The 13,342-nt window shown below is 39.4% G+C and overlaps 1 protein-coding gene across 1 annotated transcript in view; it reads right to left on the bottom strand.

Moving 5' to 3' along the window:
• The window catches only part of LOC123757436 (tyrosine-protein kinase Abl), a 106,113-nt gene that overhangs the window by 8,429 nt on the left and 84,342 nt on the right, over positions 1-13,342 (bottom strand). The window contains exon 23 of the mRNA XM_069327444.1: positions 65-11,742. Within this exon, the coding sequence (XP_069183545.1) occupies positions 8,859-11,742 (2,884 nt within the window). The 3' untranslated portion in view covers positions 65-8,858. The remainder of the gene's footprint in view (positions 1-64; positions 11,743-13,342) is intronic.

Here is a 13,342-nt window from a genome sequence, read left to right as displayed (position 1 = left end):
CTATATATATATATATATATATATATATATATATATATATATATATATATATATATATATATACCTAACCAAACCTGTTTTCCACCGCCGGTTACGGTGGTAGGAGGAAGGCCATAGACACACACTACTCTTAAGAGCACACAGTTTGTTACCAGTAACAGAAGACCAATGATCCTGCCAATGGGCAAGGATGGAGGAATGAATAACTGGGTAGAAGTCAGAATAAGGAACATCTTTACGGGAGACGAGACAAGTGCGGATAGCTTCCTTAGCAGCACCATCCGCACGCTCATTTAAGGACCACACCAATATGGCTAGGAACCCAACAAAACTCCACTGTCTTAAATCTACTGGAGATAAGAAATAGCCATTGTTGATTCTCGAGTGGGTCGAGTGAACGTATCAACCTGGAGGACAGAATGGCCTTGGTCTTCAAGGATATGTTTAGTATCTTCATGGCAGTCTTTCAGGTCCCTAAAACCAGCTGCAACATGGTGCGGGAGGATAACAGTGCCAATACTGGCATTTAACTGGGCATTTTTGGAGACCCTAACAGGGGTCTCCCCAATGCTGGACAATGCGGCTAAGTGGGCAGTTGCTTCCTGAGGAGGAGCAGCAACGACCCGTGTACCAAATGGGTGGGGTTAAAAGAAACAGAGGTATCCACCGAATCAATGAGGTGTTTATGGAGGCAGAAATCATCAAGACATGTAGAATCCAAATGGTTGAGATCAAAGTATTTAGTCCATGTAGCAGGACCAAACAAGGCACGGAACGTATTAATACTGGAAGGAATAGTGCGAGTGCATCTGTGGGGGAAGGGGGGGGGGGGGCGCCAAGGGATCAAAGGAGAAGCTTGGTCTGGGTTCAATGTAGTGGGAGCTACAGAGCTCAGTCTTCCAACTCAGTCCAACTTGGGGAACCTGGTCGCCCACCCCATGAGCCTGGGAAGTTATAAGAGGATCATTCAGCGGCACAGAAACGAGTAGGTAAGAATGTCATTCACGAGTAAGCCCCCATACCCACCATGGAGCCTCAATTAGAGGTTAGGACACCACAAGATGGGGTTTTCCCCAGGGGTGCATTGTGAGTATATGCCCCACAATCACCACCTTAAAAACAGTCAGTCCATCGAGATCGGGTTCAGAAACGAAGGCGAGGATTGACAATAAAAGTGTCCCCTCGCTCAAAATGTCGGGTACCACAGTTCAACAGGTGAGTGCGCGCGCCTCCCAAACAACAGGGCATCAAAATAGATGATGTCTGAAAGAATACTCATGAATGGCAAAAAGTTGATGGGAAATAACAACTAGAAAGATGAAGGAGGGGGGGGGGGCAATAAAATATAAAGAATAGGTGACGTGAAAATGAAATAAAAGGAATTCAATAGTAGTGAAGACGGCAGCAGGAGCATAAGGCTTCAAAAGAACAGAGGACTGTCCCATGGAGCATTACACCCTGGCAGCCACCCACCAAGCCCCCTCACCACGACAACTGGCTGGAAAGGAAGGGGTACTTAATGAAAGCTAGATAAAATAAAAGAACAAACACTGGCGAAAATAATGTTATCCCTGCAGCCCCTATGATCAGTAAACAAAGTAATTATCAAAAGGATCAGTAAACAACTTATTATATTTCCAACCCTCCCTGTCTACCACCTTTAGCTTCTAAAGTCACATAGTATTAGTGTATATTCTAATTTTGTTCAATGTTATTAGTGTACACATTGTATTCAATGTTATTTAATAAGATAAACTAGACTAAAGATTACAATAAAATCAAAAGAATATGATATATCCATGATAAAACATTGAGGCTGAACAGTGTGGGTTTGGTCCCAATGTATTGCCTCCATATCTTCTCTTAGACTAAGAAGTTTATTTCTGCTTAATGTGTGTGTGCAAAGGAAGAATTGACAAACACTGCATTATTTTTAATTACAGTACTTATTCATGCTGAGGCAAATATATACATAAAATAAGCCATACGCCATAATGAACATCTGCTGAGGTCTTATAACTTAAACTTTTACAAACCTGGAAAATGTGCCAATGTATTTGTTGGCAATGTGAGCAATTTTTACTACAGCCCTTGAGATAATTAATGTCAAACTGAAGCATAAATTCATGTAACCATCCTGACCAGTAGTCATAATGTTTCTCTTTAAAATTCCTGTTTGCACTATTTTAAGGAAAAAAACACATGAATGCTTTGCAAGTAGACACTGTTAACTTATCTTATATCAAAGTAAAAAAACTGATAATTCCAGTAAGATGCTCCGAGTCACACCACCACCAACTCAACATGTAAAAAATGACAAACTACAGGTACAGCCTTTCCATGTTAGCTGACAAACTACAAGTACCACCCCCTCCCTTGTTGCCTGACAAATCAGAAATACATCTGGAGTGGGTTATATGAGCTCTTGCATAGGATAAGCCCAGCCTGAGGCCAAGCTTGACTTGTGCAGCCCTACCTTGTAACACAATAATATTTAGTGTGTGTGGTGTCTAATCTCGTGACTTAATGGGATTTCCTTAGTCTTTCCATGAAAGGGTTTCTTGGCCAAGGGTAACATCACAGTTTATACAAAGGCTGTACAGTGGCACAGAACCTGCATCCCTGAACTCTCCGAAGGTTTGATCACTTTCTATGGCTTCAATATTCTTTGGTATATCACGTTCTTGAGATTCCATTGTGTATCGGTCTGCTTATTAAATCTCAAATACATTCTCATTATTACAGTATCACAATCACATTGCTCTTGCATCCCCATTTGCTGTCTATGGCAATTCTCATTTACTTACTTTCCTTACACTCTTATTTAGAATTACTTTGGAACATTGTTTTCTACCCTTGATACATTATAAATGAATGTGGAAGTGTGTTTTGGTGTATTTTATGCATTTGGACAACACTGAATGGAATTTATCAAATCTGGCATGATGGCATTGGGCCTCCAAGAGGCAAAGGCTATAAGCAGTTATGCTGACCAAACCACACACTAGAAAGTGAAGAGACGACGACGTTTTGGTTCGTCCTGGACCATTCTCAAGTCGATTGTGAGAATTGACTTGAGAATGGTCCAGGATGGACCGAAACGTCGTCGTCCCTTCACTTTCTAGTGTGTGGTTTGGTCAACATATTTCAGCCAAGTTATTGTGACTCCTCGTCTGCATATAAGAAGTTATGTCATGGTACTGAAGAGCAGCTGCAGTCTCTCAAGACTCAGAATTTAGTATCTGAAGGCACCCAGGAGGGTCAACAATACTTATGATGATTATGGACAGCAAGGAGCACATGTGTAGAATGAGAATAATCAATAAGGCATATAAAATGAAATGTATGTATCATAGTGAGATAATTATACCCCAGATTAAAAACTTTAAAGAGGAAATTGTGTAATGAAGACTGTGTTTAGTGAACATGATCTTTAGTGCGTGTGATCTCAATTGTGTACAGTTAGGATCTTCTCTCACACATGTATACTTTAGGTGAAAATTGCTGCAGAGGTTAAGACTGAATGTACTGTAGTGAAGGTTGTGTTGTAGAGATTCTGCAAGTATGCATGTCAATCCCATTGGCTCAGCTAGTTACACTTAAATGATTATAGATAAGCGTACTTACAGGATAAGAAATATGCTTGTGGTGTCGTGCCTTCCAAATAATCTTTATCATATGACTCTTTGAAACCACTGATGGTTTTGGCATGCACCACTTTTTTAACATAATTGTTACAATTGTCTACAACTCTGTTTATAAAAAAAAAAAGAAAAAAAAGAAAAAAAGAAAAGGATCGTTTATAAATTTTTTCGGCACATTTGCATGATATAAATGCATACAGCTACAGTATATATAATACACTTTATGTTGTACCTAATAGTCAAAGTTGCATAACAAGTCAAATTTCTTTCAATATGTATTGAGCTTTTTAAAAATGGTAATTCTTCGATTAATAGAAATAACCAGTTTAACCCTTAGACCGCACAAAACATACATACATGATTTGACAAAATAATTTAACATAAGCTTTTAAAATTTGCAAAAACGCCTTCCATTTTTTTTTTGCATAATTATCTAGGCAAATGTTCCAACTCTGTCTAAATGATCACAGCATAACTTGAAAAACAAGAGAATCAAAATTAATTTTAAAATTGAATATTCAAAACTACAGATATTCAATTCAGAATAAAAAATATGAACTATCACCAATTGTTCATTTAATATAATTATTCATTCAGAATAGCATATGATCATTTTCATCAAATTAGAATATAGGTTTGCAGTACAGTTTACTGTAAAAAAAAAAAAATCATTAATAGGGCATTTGAAATATGCGGCAAATTTAGACCAACAAAATTATAACTCCAAATGTATAAATTTTACGAAAAATCTAGTCTGAAGAGATTTTAGAACAGAAAGCCGAGCACACAACATGTCAAAATAGTGAGAATCGGTCAAAAACTTTAATTTTAGAAGCCTCTCAAAGTTAAAATTCTAGTTTCAGAGATAATTGAAGTTCAAGTTATCAACAATGAATAAAGGTAGTTTTAATACGTTAATTTAATTGTATGTTTTAACAAACATTGTTTGGCATTCATACTCGAATATGTGAAAGTTGTAGGTCAATATGTGTTGAAATGAAGTCAAGAAAAATAATCCCCAAAAAAACAAAATATAGGGATAATTATAATAATTTAGGGGATATATTTAGGATACACTTTATACAAGTGAAAAAGCCCTAATGTGGTCCCTAATTATCAAAACAACCTAAAGAGACAAAGAAAATTGTTTAAAATCAGAAAAAAATCAGCCAAAAAAATTAAATGTTCCAAGTTTAGCGAGTTGTGACCGATTTATTTGTTGACCAATTTCATTCTATCTTTACATAGTTAGGGAAACATGTGCATCCTCCAGGATGTAAAGGTTACAACAAAATCAGATTATAAACAAAGGAAAAACTAAAATCTTAAGAAAAAAAAATATATATATTTTGGGACACTGATGAAAGTAACATATATTAACATTGGACAATGTATTTATATGATATATAACAAAATAGAGCATATTAACATATTTATTTATTATTATTTGTGTTGTTATGTATTACTCAGCACTGATACAAAGGCACCAACTGCATATCCACTTTGTGGACACTTCTTACTACTACTATTCTTCTTCTTTGAGGCATAGGACAGGTGCTTGCATCTCTTTATTACTCCATAATCCTTCAGTTCCAGTTAATAGGAGCTTTTCTCCTTATCAACAAAACGTTTATATTTAAAAAAAAATTGTCTAAAATCAATTTCTGAAAATATTTAGATAAAAGTTTCATGACACTGAAGCCAATAAGTTGGGGATTTGTTTAACATTTTTAAGTTATTTTTACATAATTCGAATTGTTTTCGCTACCAGGCCCCCAATATGTGCGGTCTAAGGGTTAATGAACACCTAAATACAGCATGCCTATTATTCTAAAGCTTAACCTAAAGTATGCAAAATTAGACCTAAGTAATCAATATACAAGTAATCTGTTTATTCCATTAAAAACTTATTATTTTTGCAGAAATGTATTTAACAACGATCACTGGATGTTAGGCAAAACAAACCATACCTACTAGATCTTTTAGACAGGCCATCCTGCAAGAGCAGGACTGTTTGAATCCCATCATTAATGGAGGATTTGAAGGCTAAACAATTTTTCATTCAATTAATCCAAGTGACTTTGTGCAATGGTTCGCACACACACACACACACATACACACAAATGGACTGTGCGCATAAATCTGCCTTGCTTTCAATTACCAAAGATTTAGCTATGTAAGGGAAGTTTGCTTGTTGAATTGGAGGATCAAGTCCTTGTGTTAGTGGTGTTCGTTCACTCACTCATTCGCACGCACATGCACACACACACACACGCACAAACACACACTGTGTGTGTCAGAAAGAGAGAAAGACCTGGGGGTTGATATTACACCAGACCTGTTCCCTGAAGCTCATATCAAGAGGATAACATCAGCGGCATATGCCAGGTTGGCTAACATAAGAACTGCCTTTAGAAACTTGTGTAAGGAATCTTTCAGAACATTATATACCACATATGTCAGACCAATCCTGGAGTATGCAGCTCCAGCATGAAGTCCATATCTAGTCAAGCATAAGACTAAACTGGAAAAGGTTCAAAGGTTTGCCACCAGACTAGTACCCGAGCTGAGAGGTATGAGCTACGAGGAGAGACTACGGGAAATAAACCTCACTTCATTGGAAGACAGAAGAGTTAGGGGGGACATGATCACCACATTCAAGATTCTCAAGGGAATCGATAGGGTAGATAAAGACAGGCTATTTAACACAAGGGGCACATGCACTAGGGGGGGACAGGTGGAAACTGAATGCCCAAATGAGATATTAGAAAGAACTTTTTAGTGTCAGAGTGGTTGACAAATGGAATGCATTAGGAAGTGATGTGGTGGAGGCTGACTCCATACACAGTTTCAAGTGTAGATATGATAGAGCCCAATAGGTTCAGGAACCTGTACACCTGTTGATTGACGGTTGAGAGGCGGGACCAAAGAGCCTTCGCTCAACCCCCGCAAGCACAATTAGGTGAGCACACACACACGTACACACACACGTACACACACACACACACACACACACACGTACACACACACACACACACGTACACACACACACACACATGATAGGGGGCTGGTGGTTGAGTGGACAGCGCTCTAGACTCATGGACCTAGGGACTGAGGTTAGATCCCCGCAGCCAAAGGAAACAGATGGGCAGAGTTTCCTTCACCCTGATGCTCCTGTTACCTAGCAGTAAATAGGTACTTGGGAGTTAGACAGCTGCTACACTCACAAGATGAGTGGCGCTGCCCAATAAACTCGCCCTTCGGGGCAAAATTTAAAATTTAAAAAATGCTTCTTCCTGGGGACGTGTGTGGTGGGGGGAGGAGGAGGGGAAAAATTAGTTAGTAGTTAATAACAGTTGATTGGTTGACAGTTGAGAGGTGGGCCGAAAGAGCAGAGCTCAACCCCTGCAAGCACAACTAGGTGAAAACACACACAACAAATTATGCCTCCATGCACACAAGAACAAACTAGTGCACTCACACAAGCACACACACACACACACACACACACACACACACACACACACACACACACACACACACACACACACACACACACACATACCCACTTGAAAATGTAAGGAGGTAATCAGTAATGAACACTTGTTAATGCTACTCTAGCCAAGTGAGATTACACTCCATAAATCTGTGTCTACTCTACATATACTTCAGTTTATACATAAAAGTGAAATCCACTAGTACAGTTGGCTAGGCTTTAATCTTCTGGCCTGTGTCAAAGAAAACAAAATTCTGACTCCAAAAAACGCAGCACTCTACATATTCGTGAATTGGGACACATTACCCTATCCAACTGTACCTATGAACTTGACCACCGTCAGCAAATACATAAGAACACTTAGTAATTTGTTTACATCGTCAGCTAGTAAGTCTGCCATTATTTGTTGAAACGTATTTATTTTCTAAATGATTCACACACTAACCGACACGAAGTACAAATATCACAAAATTAACGTTACCAATAATTACATAATAAACATGGTCAGAATCTCTCTTTATTAGGCTTTGTTGGCAATCATATTAAAAACAGTTACAGATGTTGAAAATAATTCCACATTATCAATAAAAATGTGTAGTGTCTACGATAAAGTACAGTCTTTGTATTCAGCTTCAGACATGTCATCTTAAATAACTTTCAAATTTCACACGTTTCCCTTGATAAATCACATTATAAAAATTATATAATCGGCCAATGAAAAAAAAGTGTGAAATTCGTCAAGTATATCAAAATAACATAAAATAATAGATAAAACACATGCCCCAGGAACAGATCAATGGACATAAGCACCCATAACACACAATTATAGGCTGAGTAAATCCATTTTTCAAAATATTTTGGCTCAGACAACTGCCCATTGCTGGCCTTCGAAAACACGGTAAATTACAAGACTAGCATTCATATAAAATAGCAACAAATGTGACAATTGTATGCTTACACCAACGAGCTTCACATAAGGTGGAGATATAACAACGCCACAGCTTTAAAAATCATTGGCCACCAACCGAGGCTACAAAAGCACCCACCATAAAATTATTAAATTTTCATGTTTTCCACCTTCAAATATAATCATACTTTCTGTTTTGATTAGAATTAACACATCAAAGTCATTTTGCATGCAAAAAGCTACCTATTTAAACTGTTTACATAATGTACAAAATTTTCAAAGCTGGATCTTGCTTGTCCCTACACATGGTATAGCTAGGAGATAGAGTGCTACAGGCCAGCACCAGCAACAGTTGGGAAGATCACAAGCACTCCAACTTTCACTCACTTTTTACATGGAATATATATACCACTCTCTCACATACTGGCATAGAACACTTCAGTGGAATAGTTTAAGTTAGGTTCCTGTTACTTTGTGAGCAGGCGGTTATAAAACGACCGAACTTCCATTTCAGATCACTAAATATTCAACATATAATATCTGTAGTGAAATACTGATGAAAAAAATATATAATAATTTTCACCAAACATGTACCATTTAAATGCAGGAGTATTGTCATTTGCACACAGACTGAGAATCAATACTCTCTTGTATGTAATTACGTAAGAGTAACTCCTTTTGTGTGCAACGATGCGTACACTTCTTTCCTCAAAGAATATGAGAAATAAAAGGCTATAAACATAAAAATGTCATGGTAACACTAGCACAATATTTCAGCTTGTTTCTTAATAATGAACATACAAAAAGTAAGCTAACGCTGTATTGTATTGGTAACGTCCCTTACAGTGTTCTCTATTTCCAAGAACAGTTTTTCATTGTGTTCAATTGAGCGTCCTCCAGCTGAGCGTAGCTGTCTGGTCTGTAGCTCCAGGCGAGTCAACAGTTCTCGCATATGGAACCGAGTTTGTGGTGGAATGTTATCCATATAATCTCCACATGCACGGTGGAAGGCCGACACTTTCTGTGCCGCTTGAATGCACGCAGCAACAGTCGAGGTGGAACTCTCTGATCGCAGGTTTGCTATGGAAGTCTCCACCAAATGACCATGTTCCATTAAACCAGCCTTCTCAGCACTGCTATTTGATGAACCACTCACACTGTCACTGGGAGCAGTGCCACCTGATGATGTCATACTCTGAGGAGGATTGCCAGCATGATTAACTTCCTTTAACAGCCTAATGTCTTTTATATCAGTATCTTTACCATCTTTCTTCACAGAAAGAACTGGAACTGAAGGTGGCCTAATAATTGATGGGGTAGCATATATGCCTGCTGGTTTAGGAGGCGGTGGTTTTACTCCAGCAGGAGGTGGGGGTAACTTAAAAGTCTTCACCATTGGTTTAACTGGAACTGAAGGTTTCCCATCAACAATCTTGACATCAGCTTCACCACCGCTGGTAGGAGGCCACATCCTTCTTTCTAATTTACCAACTTTTCCTTCATCTTCTGGAGTCTTGTTTGCAGGTTGAGTCTCGGTGTTTGCGTCCTTCTCGCTCTTGGTTAACTTTGGCAATTCTGGCCGCTTATATATACATGGAGCATACTTGGGACTAGTTTGGTTAGGATCAGACTTTGCTAGTTTGTCAGAATCCTGCTTTTCCCACAACTTCTTTAAACTACTTATGCTACTTGAGCTAAAACGTTTGGCCTCCTCATCTTCGCTCACTTTTAAAGAATCACTTTGAACACTGTCCCTCTTTTCACCTTGCAAACTGTCCCTCTTTTCACTTTGAATACTTATTATACTTTCACTCATAACATCGCTCTTAATTCCAGAGTCACAGCTCCATTCATTCTTACCACTGCTGTCACTCTTTTTAATCACTTCACTTAACACTTGTATACCATTTTCTTGTTGCTCCCCAGGGGAACTATCCTCCTCAGGTGACTTTGCTGCTGACTCGCCATCTTTCACCACACTGGTCTTTCTCAGCTGTGCTCGAAAATCCATCAAAGTACTATGAGGATCAATTTCTGTATTACAACAATCTTCCACACTTTTTGCTGTGTCTGTTTTCCTAAGTTGAGCTTTGAAATTAATTTTCCTCTGATCTTTCTCCGAACTATTTCTTTCAAATGGACTTTTCACTTTTTTTAAACTAGCTTTGAACCCTAATTGATTACCAGTCTCTCTTACATTAATATTTTCTGACTCACATTTAATAGAATGTTCATTATTAACTGTATTACCATTATCCAAATGAGGACTCTCACTCATTTTATTATTTTTATGACGTAAACTTTCAAACAACTCAGAGACTAGCTGCAGTGCAGGATTCTTTTGGCTACCAGGTGAAGTTTCCTCAGTAGCAACAGGATCTGGACTATGCTCTTTCTTATCATCAACCTCTTTTAATTCGGCCACTAACTTCAGTTCAAGACTTTCTTTAACTTCGTGATTGATCCCTAGTCCTAGTACTACTACCTTTGGTTCTTCTGATGAGAGCTCTTCTATGCTGCCATCACGAGAGACAAGTGAAGCAGCATCAACTGATGGAGGGCTTCCATCTACTGCAGCTGGAGAGGATGGAGTTTGTCCTCCATCTCCAATGGGGGAAGATGGAGTTTGCAAACCTTCTGTTTCAGCTGATGATGAGCCAGGACTCTTGGCAGGAACAGAGCTGGCCTTTACTTTAATTTTTGTATTGCCAAGACCAGGGCGCGGAGAAAGGTTTTCATTAGACTTGAAGCTCTCACAGGAATCAGATGACTGATCCCTGTGTCTCAAGTTCACTCCAAACCTTGATGCTGGACTACCTTCACTTGTATCCCCATCAATACTTGTATCAAGGCTTGGCTTGGCTCGCACGGGAGGCTTATCTGCATCTGTATCTCGTAGTCTTCGCCGAGTAATGCTTAAAGTTGTTCGTTCTGCTTGAGGAGACTCGGAACCTTCTGCTGCAACCTGTTGATTTTCTGATGATTGAGCTGATAACTTTTGTGGACTTACATTAGAGTAATCTGTCTTCCGCCTTGCTCTTGGTGATGGAATTGGCTTTTGTACCAAGCGTCGATGAGACTCGGGAGAGGATGTTCCTAACCAACGATCTGATCCTGGCGGAGGAGGAAAGTCAAGTGATGCACACTGAGTGTCTTCCATGAAGTCATCAGGCGGAGGAGGCAGATCTACAGGAGGAGGTGGAAATTCTAAATCAGCTAAGCTAGGTTCTTTAGTGCGTTTGTCTGTTCGGAGAGGTGGGAGACGAGGACTTAACCGTGATATCAAGGGTGACTGAGGTGGAAATCCACTTTGGGTCGAGTTACTACGAATCATGGAAGCTGAATTCTTATCTGGAGTATCTTTGTTTTCCTCCTGATCCCCTTGGTCATCCTGTTGAACATGTTCTTGCTGTTCTTCTTGTTGTTCTGATGATTGAATATGGTCATCAGAAGGAGGCACACCTTGGGAAAGACCACTCTGGCGGAGAGATTCTAGGTAAGCTCCAATTCTTGCACCTTTCGGCAAAGTGCCATATCGGTTTATGGCCCTCTTTACATTGTGAACTTCTAATGCGGCAACAGTGAGGTGTTTTCCCCCACCAATACCACTCTGACTGTCAGCCTTTTCCATTCTACCACGTCGTAATCTCTCACCGCTAATCTTAGGGTCTCGAAGTCCAACGGACGATTTTTGTCTGAAATTAAAAAACAAAACAAAAAACTAAGTATGACAAAAAAATATTATTTTCTGCAAGTAATGTATGCAGAGTGACAAAAAAATATTATTTTCTGCAGGTAATGTATGCAGAGTCGTCAACCTTCAGATGATGCATTTTAAGACATATAGGATCAATACAAAATGAAATGAAAGCCAACCAACTGCTTCCACTTTTTGGAAGGCTATACTGTAATATAAAATTAGTCATTTTAAAAAGTAAATTACATATACAAATATAAATAATCCATCCCACACCTATAAATTAAAAGGAAAGCAATGACATTTCAGTCTGCCCTCAACTTGATAAAAAGTTCAGAACGGCCAGAAACGTTGTCGCTTTCCTTTCACGTGTGTGCGCGTTTGGTTGTCTTTAGCCATGTGATTTTGAATTTTTTTCTGCATACACAAATGTACACTAAACAATTAGCATGTGATGACAAGAGAGAGAATCCTTATCACCATAGTTGTTTATCTGTCGTTAAGTAATTATTTATGAAAAGGAATAAAATTTTGGTTTAAGAATGATCAGTACTGTTTAAACTTTATCTTTGAAATTTAACCCCTAAACTTGATATAGCTAACTGCTTGCACGAGAGTACTCAAGAAAGGCATTCTTCAACACTTATCTCAGTGGATGTCATAAAAAAACACTTTTATTTGTTACCACTGAAGAGTCCTGCCACATGCACAATACTTCATTTTAATATGTGAGTACTGACAAGACAAATATCAATCACTAAAAAACTAAAAGTTTATTCTGTAAGACTGAGAAAAGTTATAACGCAAGGAGACTTTAGGGTGACACAGGATGCTGCAGGCCAAGACATCATCAAGTGATATGGTGGCAGGAGACCCAGTTGAAGTACAGTTGAAGTTGATGACTAGTCACATGTAGCATATCAAAGATTTCAGACAACATAGCGGCAAGCTTCAGTGTTGGCAGAGAAAGCTGCTTGGGAAGCACACCTCCCATGAGGTGTGGGAGACTGAAGCGGAGTCTCAATGAGAGAGGGTAAAGGTTCTCCTAGTGGCATTTCAATGCTGAATAAGAAAGGGAAGAGGTTCTCTAGTGCTACTTCAATGCTGAGTAAGAGAGGGAAGAGGTTCTCTAATGCTGCTTCAATGCTGAGTAAGAGAGAGAAGAGGTTCTCTAGTGCTGTTTTAGTGCTGAGTGAGAGAGAGAAGAGGTTCTCTAATGTAAGCAGCATTGACCTCCCGCACCACATGGGGTGGGATGCAGGAGGCCGAAAACCTCCGAAAAGATGGGACCGAAGAACCCTCGGGATCACGGAACCAAACCCAGGGAGGGTTAGACAGGGGTTGGAAGTGGAGATTTCCATCTCCAACTCATACAAGGAGGTGGAAAAGGAGAACCCCGCCCCTTGTAACACCAAGCCCCGCTCCGAGGGTACAAAAACCCAAGCGGGGTCCAATGGTACCCAAGGCCCCATGTCAACATCTCCCCCACCCTGGGAACCTCCCCACGAGGACCCGGGGTCGAGCCGTCCTCCAAACCCCCTGCCTCTAAAGAAAAGGCAAGAGCAGCCGAAATAGCAGGAACAAAAGGGGCCCATTGG

The sequence above is a fragment of the Procambarus clarkii genome, chromosome 19, assembly GCF_040958095.1.
Source record: "Procambarus clarkii isolate CNS0578487 chromosome 19, FALCON_Pclarkii_2.0, whole genome shotgun sequence".
Classification (NCBI taxonomy): domain Eukaryota; kingdom Metazoa; phylum Arthropoda; class Malacostraca; order Decapoda; family Cambaridae; genus Procambarus; species Procambarus clarkii.
The sequence above is the reverse complement of the archived record's forward strand: the minus strand, read 5'-3'. Positions and strand labels throughout refer to the sequence as shown.